This window comes from Oryx dammah, unplaced genomic scaffold (assembly GCF_014754425.2).
Source record: "Oryx dammah isolate SB20612 unplaced genomic scaffold, SCBI_Odam_1.1 HiC_scaffold_27, whole genome shotgun sequence".
Lineage (NCBI taxonomy): Eukaryota > Metazoa > Chordata > Mammalia > Artiodactyla > Bovidae > Oryx > Oryx dammah.
This window is the reverse complement of record NW_024070211.1, coordinates 40892588-40910512: the sequence shown is the minus strand read 5'-3', so window position 1 is coordinate 40910512 and position 17925 is coordinate 40892588. Positions and strand designations below refer to the sequence as shown.

At 37.0% G+C, this 17925-nt stretch overlaps 1 protein-coding gene across 2 annotated transcripts in view; it reads left to right on the top strand.

Moving 5' to 3' along the window:
- The window catches only part of ADAM23 (ADAM metallopeptidase domain 23), a 189495-nt gene that overhangs the window by 160865 nt on the left and 10705 nt on the right, over positions 1–17925 (top strand). For both annotated transcript variants that reach the window (XM_040228708.1, XM_040228707.1), the window contains exons 23-25: positions 1975–2143; positions 4645–4756; positions 17009–17099. In XM_040228708.1, coding sequence (XP_040084642.1) covers positions 1975–2143; positions 4645–4756; positions 17009–17099 — 372 coding nt within the window. The remainder of the gene's footprint in view (positions 1–1974; positions 2144–4644; positions 4757–17008; positions 17100–17925) is intronic.

The following is a 17925-nucleotide window of genomic DNA, read 5'->3' as shown; positions in this document are numbered from 1 at the left end:
GAATTGCCCTCAGAATATGTAATGTTTATCTTTCAGTTCAGTTCAGTTCAGTTCAGTTCAGTTCAGTTCAGTTGCTCAGTCGTGTCCAACTCTTTGCGACCCCATGAATCGCAGCACACCAGGCCTCCCTGTCCATCACCAACTCCCGGAGTTCACTCAGACTCACGTCCATATCGAGTCAGTGATGCCATCCAGCCACCTCATCCTCTGTCGTCCCCTTCTTCTCCTGCCCCCAATCCCTCCCAGCACCAGAGTCTTCCAATGAGTCAACTCTTCGCATGAGGTGGCCAAAGTACTGGAGTTTCAGCTTTAGCATCATTCCTTCCAAAGAAATCCCAGGGCTGATCTCCTTCAGAATGGACTGGTTGGATCTCCTTGCAGTCCAAGGGACTCTCAAGAGTCTTCTCCAACACCACAGTTCAAACGCATCAATTCTTGGGCGCTCAGCCTTCTTCACAGTCCAACTCTCACATCCATACATGACCACAGGAAAAACCATAGCCTTGACTAGACGGACCTTAGTCGGCAAAGTAATGTCTCTGCTTTTGAATATGCTATCTAGGTTGGTCATAACTTTTCTTCCAAGGAGTAAGCGTCTTTTAATTTCATGGCTTCAGTCACCATCTGCAGTGATTCTGGAGCCCAGAAAAATAAAGTCTGACACTGTTTCCACTGTTTCTCCATCTGTTTCCCATGAAGTGATGGGACCAGATGCCATGATCTTCATTTTCTGAATGTTGAGCTTTAAGCCAACTTTTTCACTCTCCACTTTCACTTTCATCAAGAGACTTTTTAGCTCCTCTTCACTTTCTGCCATAAGGATGGTGTCATCTGCATATCTGAGGTTATTGATATTTCTCCCGGCAATCTTGATTCCAGCTTGTGTTTCTTCCAGTCCAGCATTTCTCATTATGTACTCTGCATATAAGTTAAATAAGTAGGGTGACAATATACAGCCTTGATGGACTCCTTTTCCTATTTGGAACCAGTCTGTTGTTCCATGTCCAGTTCTAACTGTTGCTTATCTTTAGTATCCCCCAAATAGCAAAACTTCATCTTACATAGGTGAATGTAAGATTTAGAATCATCCCTAAATAATTTTGAACAAAATTTGGTAAATCAACTGGATAGCCACATTGGATATTGCTTTTTTGGTCAAATGGTTGCTGATTTCATGTCTTTTAAATGGCTCTAAAGATGATTTGAACAGGGTCTTAGATAAGAAGATCCTTCCTGGATAAATTTGTAGTATTCAAATGTAGTTACTTTGATGCACAGAAGCTTCCTTTGAGTGTGTAAGTTTTCACAAATCTTTATTGCAACAACTTTGTTAAATTATATTGTTATAGTCTAAACTAGTATATTTTAAAAAATTTTAATATTAAAATATTTTATTTTAATATTTTAAAAATGTTCAGCAAGGTATCTAGTTAGTAATTATAACATTGATTATTATTCAAATTCCAGTTGTCCTTAGCTTTGAGATTTTAGAAGTATGTATCAATAGAGAGGAATAGGCTTGTTTTTTTCAATCATGAATAATCCAGCCCTCTAAAGTAATAATTTTCAAGATGTTTTCAGTTGCTTTCTATGCCCAACACCTGCCTTTTTGTATCAGAATGTCTTAGAGTGCTAATGATAGGATTGCTTCTGTTGTTCTTATGCACACCTCTCCTTTAATCTTAATGTTAGTCTTGCAAACAAGGAAAGGTTTAGAACACACTTTGTGCAAATGACATATTTTTGTTCTGATGAAGTGCAGAGCAATCATGCTACTGAAAAGCAGTTTCTTTTATCATGCTCTTTTACTAAGGAGAGGTGGAAAAAGGGTGAAAGGAAAAGTAGAGAAATGCTAGGCGAAATCCATGTCCACTGACAGCCTCTTCAATTTCCTGAATAGCAAACCTCACTCATGTTGGTGGTATATTTCCAAGTGTGGTGCTAATGACTGTATGACTATCTTTTTCTTTTTAGTGGTGCTCATGTGGTTTTAGATGATGATACAGATGTGGGCTATGTCGAAGATGGAACACCATGTGGCCCATCTATGATGTGTTTAGATCGGAAGTGTCTACAGATTCAGGCCCTAAATATGAGCAGCTGCCCCCTCGATTCCAAGGGTAAAGTGTGTTCAGGCCATGGGGTAAGTAGGCATCAGTGTCCAGCTCAAGTCTTCCTTGACTAACATCCTCCAAGTTCTCAGTGGTTAGACTTCTAGTCCAGCCATTCTCCTTCTGTGATTCTAGGCACTGACTGTGATTATTTCCTTACACCCTTATCTTCTAAGAATAACACCTAAATGTATTGATATGGTTTTAGTTTTTTTTTTTAATTACGTTGTATATTTGTGTATTTTTATTCACCACAGTCTCTTGGAATCCAAGGAGTTAGAAGAAAAATGATGTGATTCCTAAAGAAAGTATAGACCCTATGTGACTGCTTTGCACCATTCATAATAATTTATACTTTTCAGTAATTCCCTTTCAGCTCCGCAACTACTCAGTGTGCATACTGAGTATCTGTGTGTTGAAGATCACACTAGACTAGAGGTTGGATCACTGCTATAATTGACATGTTAAAGTTGGACAGTTACTCTTGGACCATTGCCAGCAAAAAAGAAGGTGTGCTCTCTACACACACCTGCATGTATCTTTAATTCTGTGCACAAAGTTTTGGGGCAGGTACTTCCTGGAAAACCTAGGTTTATTACCTAAAAACACATTTTAGTGATTATTTAAATTGGATTTAGTAAAAGAAAGATAGTTCAAAATTTATACAGAATTCAAAAATGGTAAAAGACATGAAGAAACTCAGAGTGATCATATCAAAGGAAGATGCTGCAGCAAAGGCAAAAGTAATCCAAAATATAGATAGCTAAATGAGTGATATGTCACACAAGGTAGAAAGGCATAAGGAGCTTACGCCCAATGACTTAGACTCATGAGTAGGCAGTAGAGACTAGTGATCAAGAGCGTGGATTTTGTGGCTAGAAAGGATCCTGAGTCTGAATCTTGACTCTGCTTCTTTTTATCCCAGTTACTCTGGGCAAGTCACTCAGCCTCTGTCAATCATCAGGGTGCTAGTGATTAAATGAGATGTTATGCACAAAGCACTGAGGATAAATACCTAGCATATAATCAATGTAGTAAATATTCAATAATTGCTGTAGTAAATTAGGAGCTTCCCTGGTGGTTCAGTGGTAGAGAATCCACCTGTGAATGCAGGAGATGCAGGTTTGATCCCTGGGCCAGGAAGATCTCCTGGAGAAGGAAATGGAAACCCACTCCAGTATTCCTGCCTGGGAAATTCCATGGACAGAGGAGCCTGGTGGGCTACATACAGTCCATGGGGTTGCAGAAGAGTTGGATACGACTTAGCTACTAAAAACAACAACAAAAGTAAAAGCACTGGGCAGACCACTCAGGTACTCAGTTGTTGCTCTGCAAGCATTATATATAAAACAATGCATAAAAAAGTCCATGATTCTCCATTACCCCCCACTTCTTCATCCTGTTGAAAAAAAGGTAAAATTCAGTGTGTTAATTATCATCATCACATTATATCATTTCAGATTAAAAAGCTTCTTATATCCATAAGCTTAAATTCAATTTTATCATCTCTAAACAATCTATCTCTGAATGTATTTCACAGGCAGATGAGGATTTAAACTACTCTGTCTCCAGTTTGTGGATGGTTATTTATTTCATCTAAATTACAGGTCCATTCCAGGGGCAGAGAGAGGGGTAGAGATCACTCTCGGAGGGTCTGCAGCCAGGCCGACTGAGAGAGGAGTGGCACTACAGGCAGGCAGGGAGGGTGGTGGTGGTGGGGAGCTTGTTTGGCTGCGAGGATGCCACCGAATGACTTCTGTGTTTAGCACGATGAGGTAATGCAGTGCGTTGGTGATTTACGTCTCCTGGTATTTCATCTCTGGCAATGCCTTTTAAATCCAACATGTATTAATTTCTTGAATTAAGCATATTGTTTCTAAGGTATGTTTCTAGAAGCAACTACTTCTGAAAAAGCTACATTGTCAGACGTGTATACTTAATATCAACACCAGTAATTAACATTTAATTCGAAAATTTCTTCCTCTTAATCTTTGATTTTTCTAAGATTAACTAAAAAAATATCACCCAAGAATTCGATCTATGCATTGTCTGGTATTCAGAACCAGGGGAGAGGCTTCACTGATGGATCAGTGGTAAAGAATCTTCCTGATCTGGGAAGATCCCACATGCCACAGAACAGCTAAGCCCATGCAGCACAACTGTTGAGCCGGTGCTCTCGAGCCTCCAACCTGCAGCTACTGAGCCCACGTGCCGCTACCGCTGAAGCTCACATGCCATGGAGCTCATGCGCTGTGACAAGAGAAGACACTGCAATGAGAAGCCCATGCAGTGCAACTAGAGAGTAGCTGCCACTCACTGCAGTTAGAGACAAAGCCTGTGCAGCAGCCAAGACCGAGCACAACCAAAAATAAAAAACAATAACAAAAAAACCCAAAAAACAAAACCAGGGGAGACTTAAACATTTCTAATGGTTTTAAAGCTTCTGCCCTGTCCCACGTGTCTTTTACATTTATCACCATTATTCTACCAAGCACGGTGAGAATGCCCCATCTCTGTTCTTTGTTCTTCACAGGTGTGTAGTAATGAAGCCACCTGCATCTGCGATTTCACCTGGGCAGGGACAGACTGCAGTATCCGGGATCCAGTTAGGAACCTGCACCCCCCCAAAGACGAAGGACCCAAGGGTTTGTGTGATTTCAGTTTCAATTCCTTGCATACTGAATTCATTAGTATTCTTCCAATGGTGCCAATATAACAAGTTCATAGGTTTTCTGGAGACACATAAGAATATCTCTTTTTGTCATTAAAATGTCTGATTCATGTTCCCGCAAAATTAAGGGTTCTTGGATATGACATTGAAAAAAATGCTTAAGTTACCCCTTAGTCTAGAACTGGAATTAGGAAGAGGTAAATATACCAATTTCCTTTCTTTCCTTTAAATCTCATTCTTCCATAATCGCAAATATTAATCATTTTATAGTTGGTTGAAGCTAAATCAGTTTTTTAAATAGATGAACTCTTTTTCACTGACATGAGACACTGGTTATTCCTCAATACTGGAGTCCTTCCAGAGGGAAGTTGTAGTCTCCTATGTTCTGTTTAAGCACACTTTTGATTAGGAAGAAACTGGAATTATTTACAGAACTTTAACACTGCAAAGAAAACTTGAAAGATCTGGACCTTTGTTTTAATCAACATTAAGAAGAGAAAAATGAGAATTTTAGAATTGGAAGGAGACTCAGTGGCCATCTAGAACCACCCTCATTTTGCAGATGGGAACTCTCAGTCCCATCCTATGGTTACTAAGGTAACCAGAGGCAGGGCTGGGACCAGCATCTCAGGTAACTTGAGATCGCAAATGCCCGATCTCAGGCCTTCTGCTACCGTGTTATAATGTAGCCTATGTCATCTAAATGTGGTAGTTACTTTCTCCTTATTCCCCCCATTCTCAACCCCTTTTATGATTTTCAAAGAGCTGGTGAAGTCATCAGTTACAGTAGACTTACTGTACCTGCGAAACCAAAAAATCATTGGAAAGGATATGGTGCACCAGGGGGTACTGTATCAGGCACTTCCTTCTCATGGTGCTGCTAACAGTATTTCATAAATAACTATTACGCTTTTTTCCTGCAGGTAGGAAAAATACGTATAGAAATAGTGTCATTTTGATCTGCTTAGTTTGGGATGAAAGTGCCTTTAAACTCAAGCTTCAGTATTGTCCATACGGGAAGCTATGCTTTCAAAAGTAAAGTTCCCTAGTCCTCAGTTCCTGAAGAGATTCAGGCTGATTTGCATGCATGTGTAATGTTCAGTAGGAGTGGGTGTTAAAACACTTCATGCATTTGCTTATTATGCCACGATGTTAACATTCTATAAGAATCACAAGCACACCCTCACAGTCTATTTCTGTTCTCCTTCTAGTTATAAAAAGGAACCATTATAAAAAAGGAACCAATTCCACTTTTACATTTAGTCTTTTATTGCTTTAAAATTAGTATGAAAAATTCTCGGATCCACCTTCAGAACTTCGATTTAGAGAATATTTAGCCTCTGACAAGGAGAGATTCATTCTTTCCAAATTTTCTCTCCATGTCTATGGTTCTCTTAAAGATCTACATGCTGTTTCTTAAGTGATGTGTAAGTATGCCTGAACAGATGAGCACAGCTGAAGTGGCTTAGACTTTGTTCTTTTTCATAAGGAATTATTAATTTGCTCTCTCTCTTCTCCATTCCTTCACTCACCCATGCCTAAAAAACCTATTTGAAGGGATAAAGTAAACAAATACATTCTAGAGAAGAGAAGATCCCTAGCTGCCTTTTGTTTTGTTCTGCTTTTTTCTCATTTAATGTGGTGCTAGTCTTCATTGTGTTTTAAAGATAATCTTTTTGATCATTCAAGTAATACATGTTTATTGTAGAAAATTTTGAAAATACAGAAAAGGTTAAAAAGAAGGTAAAAATCCCTCTAAATCAAGTAACTTGGAGGTAATCAATATTAGCATTCTGGTTTATTTCTTTCCTGTTGCATATTTTCTTTTTTACTTAATTCTTAATGAAAACAGTGGAATCATTTGAATAAACCTACCCATGGGTTCTAAAATTGTTAAAATCTTCATGAGTCTTTAATAATCTTGATTCATTTGAAAAAAGGTATTAATTGATATAAATAAAGAGCAATTACTATTGTAAATTACCAGATTTCCAGAAAAAGTCAAGCAGTTTTAGAACAACTAATAATGGCTCTATCTGTACTGGCCATTTATATCTTTTCAGCCTCTATAGAAAATTCCATTAATATGCTAGGAAAATGGAAAACAACTGAAATGAAAATTTAAACCCTTTACTGTAGATCTTATAATTTTAATTTTGATATTCTGATTAAAGAAGATGGTAAGAGAGAAGCTAGATACTTTACTTCTATTTTTTTAATCCAGATAGCAAATGTTTATTGATTCTATACTATTTAAAAGTCAGCACATCCTTGCACATGGTAGGCACTCTATAAATACCACATCCCTTCTATTTGGGAATATGTAAAAGAAGGGAAATGGTGCATGTTAACACTGATTTTCAGTTTATCCGAATCCATTTGTTGTATTGCCTTGCTGAAGAGTAACAGGTAACAAACTCAAGATACTGAAACCATCAGTACTTCCCTGACTGAAGGTTCAACACCTGTGTGAGGTGCGAAGGTTTTTCTCTATAACTTTGTGTTCTATATTTTCTCATGATTGGATTGGTTTGGTTGACACTTGACTTACTGAGCACAGTCTTTGGACCCTCCCTAAATACTTGCCATAAATAATGAGCAATATCCACAATGACCTAACTTGTCATATTTGTGTAGATAAGGGCTTTTCTGTAGAGATACAGTGAGTGGGTATTAAAAAATACTTATTTTATTTAATTTGAATGTACTTCCTTATTAAGAAGAAAAAAATTTAAGAAACAGAATGAAAATATTTCTTTTTAAATCATGAGATTTTATCATAAAAGATGAATTATACCCAACTACATCTCTTTGGATCGAGATTAAATTAGTAAAAACTAAGGTGAATTCTGTGACTCTTTGATTTGAAGAAATGAGAAATGAACAAATGTGTTTTTGGTATTTCTTTCATTTTAACTACAGGTTACTAAAAGAATAAAAATTCAGCTTCATCTGGCTAGGGATGAATAACACACAGGAAAGTATTGCCATTGAAGTCACTGCACCGGCTCAAGTTGTCCATTGTTGACCCACTGTTTAAAACGTGGAAGATAATTGCTCCAGCTCTCAAATTAAAATTATTAAAAGACAAGAAATAGGCTTTTAAAGCAAAAATCATGTGAGCAAGATTTTTTAAAAAAGGTTTTTCTATTAGATATTACATGACTCATGTTTTCTACACTGTTGTTCATTTTACATACAAAGACGCTTCTGTCCCTCTTCTCCCAACCTGTTTCCACTAAACTCCCTGCAAGAAATTATTTTGGCCTGTTCTATGAGGGAAGAATATGTTTGAATTCTGTTTAAAAGACCTAGACTTTCCATCTGTTATAGGGAGAGCCATGTCAAGGACTGGTAATTTTTGTGTTGTGTAGGCATCTTTGCATAGTGCTGTCAGATATGACTGAGCGACTTCAGTTTATTATAGGGTACAATGCAACTTTTCTCGTTGGATGGTTTGCAACACCTTGTAGGAGGGAAGAGAAGAAACTGGAACATATCAAATATTTTCCCTGATATATATAAAGTCAAAGAATGATCCTGGGAAGCTTTGGTCAGATGCTGTCATCATGACAGTAGTAATCTGATCAGAGATAGAAGGGCCTTAGGGGCATTGGAGAAGGAAATGGCCACTCCAGTGTTCTTGCCTGGAGAATCCCAGGGACGGCGGAGCCTGGTGGGCTGCCACCTACGGGGCGCACAGAGTTGGACACAACTGAAGTGACTTAGCAGCAGCAGCAGCAGGGGCAATTCAGTTCAGTCCCACTTTTCTAAAACTGAGAAAACTAGCTAATTAATAAGGTTAACAGCTACTTAGGTATAGAGCCAAGAATAAAACCTACATCACTTGATCTTCAGCCCAATGTGTTTTTTTCTATTATTGCACACAGCCTGAGTTAAAACTGGGTGTTAAGTTATTCTGCTAGTTTGTATAACAGTACTAAGTAGAAAGGGTTAAAAAATAAGTAATGATTAAGCTTATTAACTGATACATTACTTGTCAAAGGAAGTATTATATTGTTAGCATTTAGTATTTTGAAAACAGTAATTTCTAAGTCTACATTGAAGATTATTATTTAGTGTTTACCTTTGCATGCGTTTTTTGATGACTTTCTTTGTGAGTGCAGAAATCCTTGATTTTGTAATTCAGATGATTAGGTATGAGAAGTTATGATTGTCATATATAATTATGCACCATCTCAGTATTTTTCTCATTACCGCCTCATACCTCCTCATCAATAACATAAGGATTTACTAAGTTTAAAATTTTTGTGATAATTCTGAGTTTACTTTGTTTGAGTTCAGAAAAACTCCATGATATTTTCATTGAGAGCATAAACAAATAATATTCTTATAAAAATAATTTATTTTTTTATCCTTCAGACATTTATCCCAATGTGTCAAAAAAAAGACTCAATTTTTAAAAAGTTTATGTAGAAGAGTAAGCAGATATGGTTATACATCTAAATACTGAATTGTAGAGCTTGATAAAATATCTATCATGCTAATATTATACTCTAAAATACAAAGAATGTATTTAGTATTTATTTCTAATCTTAAATTTTAACAAAATACTAAATCTCTGCAGAAAGAACTTTGGTCGTTAGAGTACAAATGATGTCTTTGATGCCTCCAGCCTTCACCCTATTTAAGGGTGCAGAATTGCAGCCCCTTTTGGTTCATTGGAGTCATATAGATGAAATACTGCAGCCTTTTGTTTCAGAAAGTCTCTAAAAGTAGAGAAAAGGAAAAAAATCAACCACTCAGTTTCAAAAACAGTTTCAAAGCGTCTGAAGCATGACTTGTCTGTGAAAGAATTCTACATATAAAATAGAAATTCCTGAGAAAAGGAGAAAATTCTTAGTTCTTATTGATATTACACACTTCTCAAAAATTCTACCTTTTACATGTATACCCATGGCTGATGCATGTCAATGGATGACAAAACCCACCACAATATTGTAAAGTAATTAGTCTCCAATTAAATAAATTAATTTAAAAAATTCTACCTTTTAGCACATATGATAGCTAGGACCAAGATTAAAAATAATAATTAACCAACAAATAACAGAAATAAGAAAACAAAAGTGAAAATATACTGCTAAGTAATAGTAATAGTAATAAACAAGTTAAATGAAAAGTAAGTACGGTGAAGCGTTGGAGAGCAAAATTAAGTTCCTAATATGATTGTGTTGTTAGCTAGAATCTACAAGCCTTCTAGGTTTGGTAGGATGAAAAGAAAAATAAGGTGTATCACCAGCATGGTTCCTGGAACAACAACAAAACCTTTTCGTAGATACTGAATGAATGAATGAGTGAATGAAAGAGCAGATACAGTTACATAATAAATAAATTAGTAGGGAAGTAAAACTAGATTATAGGTCCCCGAAGGTCCGACAAAATTTTTTCAATGAGAAGATAACTTCTTTTTAGCTGGGAAGAGCAGCTGAGACCTTAGTTTTTAAATATCCCCTGTACACATCCATTGGAGAAGGCAATGGCACCCCACTCCAGTACTCTTGCCTGGAAAATCCCGTGGATGGGGGAGCCTGGAAGGCTGCAGTCCATGGGGTCACTAAGAGTCGGACATGACTGGAGTGACTTCACTTTCACTTTTCACTTTCATGCACTGGAGAAGGGAATGGCAACCCACTCCAGTGTTCTTGCCTGGAGAATCCCAGGGCGGGGGAGCCTGGTGGGCTGCCGTCTATGGGGTTGCACTGAGTCGGACACGACTGAAGCGACTTAGCAGCAGCAGCAGCAGCAGTACACATCCATCCACCTGTGAGCCACTCAGTAAATTCATGTCCATTTGAAAACAGGTTGAGTTGCTACCTACTGGAAGAGATAAGCCTATTAAGTGTCATGATAAAGAATCAAATGAATTTTGCATATATTTTTAGTTAAAAAGTAGTGGGAGGGCAGGAGAGCAAAGAGGGGAAAGGATGTTTTTGAAAAAGCTGTTTTTCCACTTACTTTTATCTTGTTTTGTTGTTGAGTATCCATCAGTTAAGAATTGGAGATAATTGCTCTTGCCCAGGGGAGATTGCAGATTATATGTTTATCTTGAATACATATTTGAAGCGTCTGTAGAATCGTGTTCATCTGGTTGTTTCTAAGTCCTGTGTGATCAGTTTCCTAATTCTGTGGATTCTGTGGTGAGAAATTACATCCAGAGCAAATACAAAAAGCCTTTTAAAATAGATATTGTTATTTACCACTCACATAATTATTATAAAAATAACAAATATTCGTTCAGCATTATGTTTTAAAGGGATTCTTTACCATCTGAAAGGGATATGTTAGTTTCCTATAATTTAGCACATACAGCTTTTATAAAATATTAAAGAGGTAATCGGACTCTCATATATTTTGGGTCTGAGGGACAATACCTAACAAAAAGTATATATATAACATGATGTGTCCTAGTTAATTCTGAAAGCAATGATTTTCTATGGTCTCAAAAAAAAAAAAAAAAAAAAGAGGCAGTCTAACTGGAATACATTTCATCTCAGTATTTACCTCCATAATTTGGAAGTCTGAGCTCTTATTTAGGTTATATTGAATTATAATGGATTGTCACATTTGAAAAACATTGCTCAGTTCTCAGCTGTGTCCAATTCTTTGCAACCCTTTGAACTGTAGCCCACCAGGCTACTCTGTCCGTGGGATTTTTCAAGCGAGAATACTGGATTGGTTGTCATTTCCTCCTCCAGGGGCTCTTTCAGACCCAAAGATCAAACCCAAGTCTCCTGAGTCTCCTGCATTGCAGGCTGTCTTTACCACTGAGCCATGGGGAATCCTTGAAGACCGTTACCATCACCTTATATGTTGGTCTTCTTTTCTTCCCCTCAATGCTCTCCAGAGGCTTTCTCTGTTTTTTGTTGTGTTCCCTATCATTTTTTTGTTGTTGTTGTTATTTGAAGAATAACTCAGGTTGGTTTTAGTTAATGATAAAGCTAGACTATCTGACTCATACTATTTACTCTGTGATAAAGTAATTGTACCATTGCTCATCAGGTTTACACATTCAAGGTCCTCTCTCTTCTTTGGGAGAATATTTAGCTAAAAAGGTCAACGAGCCCAATATTAAGCCTTAAAAAATTGTGACTTTGAGTCGTGGTTCTTTGTGTGTTTCCTTGTGTATCAGAGCACACAATTTATGTGAATACAGCCTTGTGGAAACTAATTTTTTGTTTTCATTGTTAAAGTGAAGGGAACCGGTATTTTTGGTTCATATAGAAATGTGAGTTAAAGTGCATTTTTGTCCAGAGGTTTGCATGCATAGTCACAGACAGACTCACAAACACACTCAACCATAAATAACCTGCCTTCCTCCAAGACTAAATTTCATCTTGCCCAATTAGGGAGCACTAGGGACCTGTGCTCATTCCAGGCCCATTTTGCAATATTCAAAATCTATTCACAGAAGCTTTGATGTATGGGGATGGAGTGTCTCCACTGAGTCAAATACTGCTGGGTCGTCTGAAGCAATTACTACAGCATCATTGAGACCCTAACTTTCTTTCAGCACATAGTTTATACACTGGAGACTATAAAAAAATAAAAATAAAAGTGTTCCAGTACTATGTATGTCCCAAACACTGCAGGTTATTTGAAATATACTTTTCCAGATAAAATAATTTTCTGGCTGAAAATGCAGTTCATTTTAAAGATAATTCTATTTTAAATTTGTAAGTGTGTTCATTAAATTTGAATGATAAGTTCTGAGTTTTAAAAAAAGATATAGCTTCTTAGGCATATTTTGCAGTTTGAGAAGATTCATGTCATTCTATGCCAAAACCAATACAGAATTGTAAAGTAAAAATTAAAAATAAATAAATTTAAAAAAAAGTATACTAATGGTTTACTGCTTTTATAACAAAAACAGATTTGCTGCTATGCAATTAAAATCATACTTTAATTTTATCTCACTCCATGTAGGACTACAACTCAAATTGGATTATTTATTATACATGTTTAAAGTATAAGACTATGTTTTAAGTAGGGTTTGTGGAATTTGAAGGTACATTCAGAATTCTTCTCAAATATTTGCAATGTGTATGTAGATCTTAATTTCAAATCTTCAGGCAAAGATCTCAATATTTGACTTTCACAGCATTTTCTGAACAGGTTATGTTGTATGTTAGTGATATCAGTGTGTAATTAATTTCTTTTGTTAAAAACTCTCCGTTTTCCCTCTGCACAGTGAACATGGCCACAAGCAGGCTAATAGGCGCTGTGGCTGGCACCATTCTGGCCCTTGGGGTGATTTTTGGAGGCACAGGGTGGGGAATAGAGTAAGCATCTTTCTGAGTTTCAGAATGTTTCTGTTTGATCCCTGGTGTGTGAGCTGATCCTTGGCACCTGACTCCCCCATGTGCTGTCTTGTTGCTGTGTACCCCTTGTGGTGTGATTTGAATGTGTTTGTGTCCTGTGGTTTTCTTGTGCAGTGGAAAACTTCTCCTGTCTGGAAAAATGTGGGGCATAAAATAATATTGGGGTGCTTATGATGTCTTCACAATTAAGGCAATGGTCCCAAAGCTTCCATTGCTTCTCCATTTATAAAAGTAACTTTAGGATACAAATCTTTTTTTGACAAACCGTTAACACAAATGCTTTTCTATGAGGGTTTTGTTAGGATTCTTATAACAAATTTAATCTTCACAGTCAAACGGTCTAGTCATGTCCAACTTTTGTTACTCAATGGACTGTAACCCACCAGCCTCCTCTGGTTGTGGAATTTCCCAAGCAAGACTACTGGAGTGGGTTGCCATTTCCTTCTCTATCACTAGTCAAATAGATCCACATATACAGCTGGAAATTATCAACAGTTTTCGCTCCTTTTAAAGAAAATCCAAACATTTGCTCCATTTATTTAGAGTGATATAGGAGGCTTCAGCTTAATTTTCTTTTTTTAAAGAAGCTATTTAGTTTACCGTTTTGTTTAAAGACATTTATGATACTGTCCTTATTTTCTTCTTTTAGAATAATCATTCAAATCCAAAGTTTACATAAATGTTTGGAAACAAAGAGCATCAAGAAAAAAAAAAGATATTTGGTGCAAACCTACAAAACCTTAGGTGAACAGTTGCAAATAATCTGGTGTGTTTGTCTTAAAGAATAACCAGTGTATAAATAAATCTACTGTGTGCCACTTGCCCTACACAGAAATACAGCTCTCCTCGTTGGTGCTTTTATTTACATTGCTTTGTACTTGATCCACATCCTCATAACAGCTGTCAGTTCTCCATGGGGTGTTGCTCTTATGAGATTGCTAATCTGTAGACTAGAAGATTATCCTGATATTTTTTCCCCTCTAATTACAGAGAGAGCATATACAAATAATGGAAATACTCCCAATACATGCTGTCTTTTCTATTGAGTGTAGTGGTCATGACACTTTCCAGTGGCTGGAGAATGAATTCCTAGTATTTTAAGAAATCACAGATAGCCTCTATTCAGCAACCTCCCCAAACCCTGGGCATGTTGCTAACATCACTCATGTTTCTCCTTAGTCCCATTAGTGGCCACACATGGTACAGTACGGGCTTGGGAGACTTAGACACTGAATTAGCATTAACAGAGGAACAAGTCCAAAGGTCACACTTTCCACTATAGATTTACTAAACTTTCTCTCCCCTGCATCAAAGGGCTTTGTCTAGACTGAGATCTTTCAATCTAGATGGGATCTTCACATCCCATCTCTATGGACTGTGAAGCTAATTAACCCCAGGAAGCTAGAAATATTGGAAAAGATATTTTATTTCTTTTCTCCTGTTAGAAAATAAATATTTTATTTCTCCTTACTTAGATAAGACAGAGCTAAAATACTTAGAGAAAGCAAGAACTTTGTCCTGTAAAATTTCACGTTGGGTGTGTTTATTGGATTATATACAGAAGCAACATTTCTTTTCCAAGAGAAATTCTTTATATACATTTATGTGAAATTCTTCCTTGAAAACAGGTAGTTTTCAAAAAAGTCATCCCAGTTCCTTTTTTTATATTATTTATTGGCCGTAACTGCAATGTACTAATGAAATGGATACATTTTAACAAATTCCCCTTGGAGTCTTAGAGCTGGGCGAAATTGCAGGCAGTTGCTGTAAAGCATAGTCTTTGTTACCAATCTTTGTTTTATCTACTCTTCCACTGTTGTAAGTTTGTGGCTATTTTTGGGTGTGACAGGTAAGTCCACATAAGTACTACTATATTTAAACTGTCCAACCAATAGGACCTACTGTATAGCCCAGAGAACTCTGCTCAATATTATGTAACAACCTAAATGGGAAAAGATTTTGGAAAAAAAAAATGAATACATGTAAACATATAACTGAATCACTGCTGTATACCTGAAACAAACACAACAATGTTAATCAACTGTATTTAAAAAAAAAAAAGAGCAGAAAAAGAAATGTGGGAAGGAGATACAGCTAAGGGGGATAATGTTTAGCAACCTTTGTGTGAAGACAGTAAGTTGCTTTGACTTTTCAGGGTGTCTGTCATAGCCTCGTGTTTGACCTCTTCTATCTCTGCCTGAGATCAGCCATAAACAGTAGGTAAACCAGTGATTGTGGCCATGTTCCTATAAAATTTCTTTGCCAAAAAATTCATCAGGGACAAATTTGGCCTGTGGGCTGTAGTTGGCTGCCCCTCAATCTGTAGCATAAGCTTGAGAGTCAGACAAATCTGTGTTCAGATTTTGCCTCTGTCGCTTATTAACATCTAGAAGCCCTTGTTTCTTCATCTATTAAAGTGGGATAAAAATAGTTCCTATCTCATAGGGATTTTATGAGGATCAAATGAAATATTAATATTTGTCAAGTACTTAGAACTGCATCTGGTAAATAGTAAGTGCTCAATATACAGTAGGTAATCTGTTTTTCTTGCTCTCCCAATTATTTATTATTGTCATTGAGACTCTATGGGCCACTGAGATTTGTGTTCTGTAGAACCTCAGTGGTGCATCTTAAGAGCATGTCTCTGTCTAGGAGCTGGTGAAGACCACATTCCTGACACTCCCATTGCCCTATACTCTATCCCACTCATGCGCACAGCACTGGATGATCTTAGTAAAAACATATAATTCACACAGTTTTAGTGCGGTGGCATCCATTTATATACACAGCTGAGGGCACTAATGTGAGCAGAAAAGAGAATTTTTTACACAAAAATGAATGTATGCACAAATTCAGGGTTTTAGGAGAACTATCAAAATTGGTTTCATGACTTCTGGAACAGAGATAAATAGAACTGAAATTAGTTTGCTATCAGGAGCACTGTGCCTGCATATTAGCCCCCTGGAGGATGTGATACTTAGAGTAATTCATGTACTGAAGTTAATGTTGCTTACATTTAAAAATAGTGTGCTAAGGTGTTTTCCATGTGAATGGAGAGGATTTACTATATGTTCCAACTGTTACAAAAACAATTGACAAAAAGATTCCACTTTGGATTTTCATTCTTGCTGTCTTTATTTCTCACTTCTTTTTTTTTTCAAATGTCTCCAAGCCTCAAATTTCTCTTAGTAATACCTGGAAACTTGAAGATCGAGTCAGTCGAACTTAAGGAATCTTTATCCTATTTCCCCAAAATTACTCAAATAAATTTTATGCTTCCTTTGTATCTTGTCTTTGGAATTCCATGTTGCTGTATAAACACTGTATGGGTCTCTGCAATGAACAAGCATCTTTGAGCGCCTCCCAGTTAGATCTTTGTTGGTACCTTCCTTCTTCCTTCTGAATTTTAACTGTCTTCAGTGAGGGATAAAAAAAATTTAGCATGTACATGTAGACAACTTTATCTGCTGCTTGCAAGAGCACTTTAGTGGAATAGTTTTCCTTCTTTTCATGCCTTCATTTGCCAGCCAGAGGGTACGAATTCGAATGCTGTCATGTTTGTTCCATCTTTTACTTGTTCGCTTCCCAATCCTGGGGTAGGGGAGGAGACAAAAGATGGGCGACGGCAGCAAGTGGTCATCTGTAACTTTCTCCAGATTCTGCGGAAGGCGAATGGAATGGAGCTTATTCTGTCAGTGGTGCAGAAACTTTAGATTTATAGGCAGGCAGATCTAAGCAATAGTTGTCTATAAACAAAGGCGATATTTAAGTGTTTAGTGATCTTTTTCAGAGGGGATTTACTTCCTGTAACTGCTTATCTGCCTGTCGCTGGTGGTAATGAAAGTGGTCAGCTCATCTGACTTTCTTCCCATGATCCTTTGCCACAGGTCCTAGTGCCACCAATCTCATAATAGGCTCCATCGCTGGGGCCATCCTGGTAGCAGCTATTGTCCTGGGGGGCACAGGATGGGGATTTAAGTAAGCAATGCCGCATGTCTTCTTCTCAGTGGCTCTGGCACTTCTCTATTCTGCTTACATAACCAAGTTTTGAGTTCCTGCTACCAGATTTTGAGTTTTAACAGTAAAACCACTAAAAATAGATATTTGTGTTCAGAAATGGGTCAGAAGAAACATGGAACCTCAAATATCATCTTCAGGCAGATGGGAAAACACAAAATGTAGAGAGCACTTATGCAGAACTTAAAGGAGAAGGTCTTTGATAAAAGTAGTTTTAGGAGCAAGCATCCTGAGAAACATTTATTTATATGCAGATAATCCAGGAAACTGTTGTTAGATATAAGTGCATCTCCTCATACAAGTTCTTTGTATCTGTTTAAAACTGCTTTACATGCCACTGACATTTTGAAATTTTCACAACCTTATTTTTCACCTGTATAGCTTTATTTGAAAAGCTTTATTATTTTATAAAAACATTAAAAATAGTTTCATTAATTCCCTAACCTACTAAATCAGTGTCTCACTGGAATTTGAAGTCTGTGGCTTTGTGTCACTTAATATTTTTTAATGAACTGTTAATATTGACATGACTGGTAGAGTAGGTGTGTTTTCATATGACGTTTCAGTTTGGATGGTACCTTGATCACTGAAGTAAGTTTGTTTAAATAGACACACCAGATAATCATAAACAAACCTTGATTGTGGTTCACATTTTTGAATCTGTTTTGTCCAGTTTGGTGTTTGCATACCTTGAATTCATTGGGTAATTGCTTCCTATATCTTTTTGTGCTCTGATGACTTGTTTATTGTGGTTTGTAGATAAGACCTAATACTCCCCGTGCCAAAT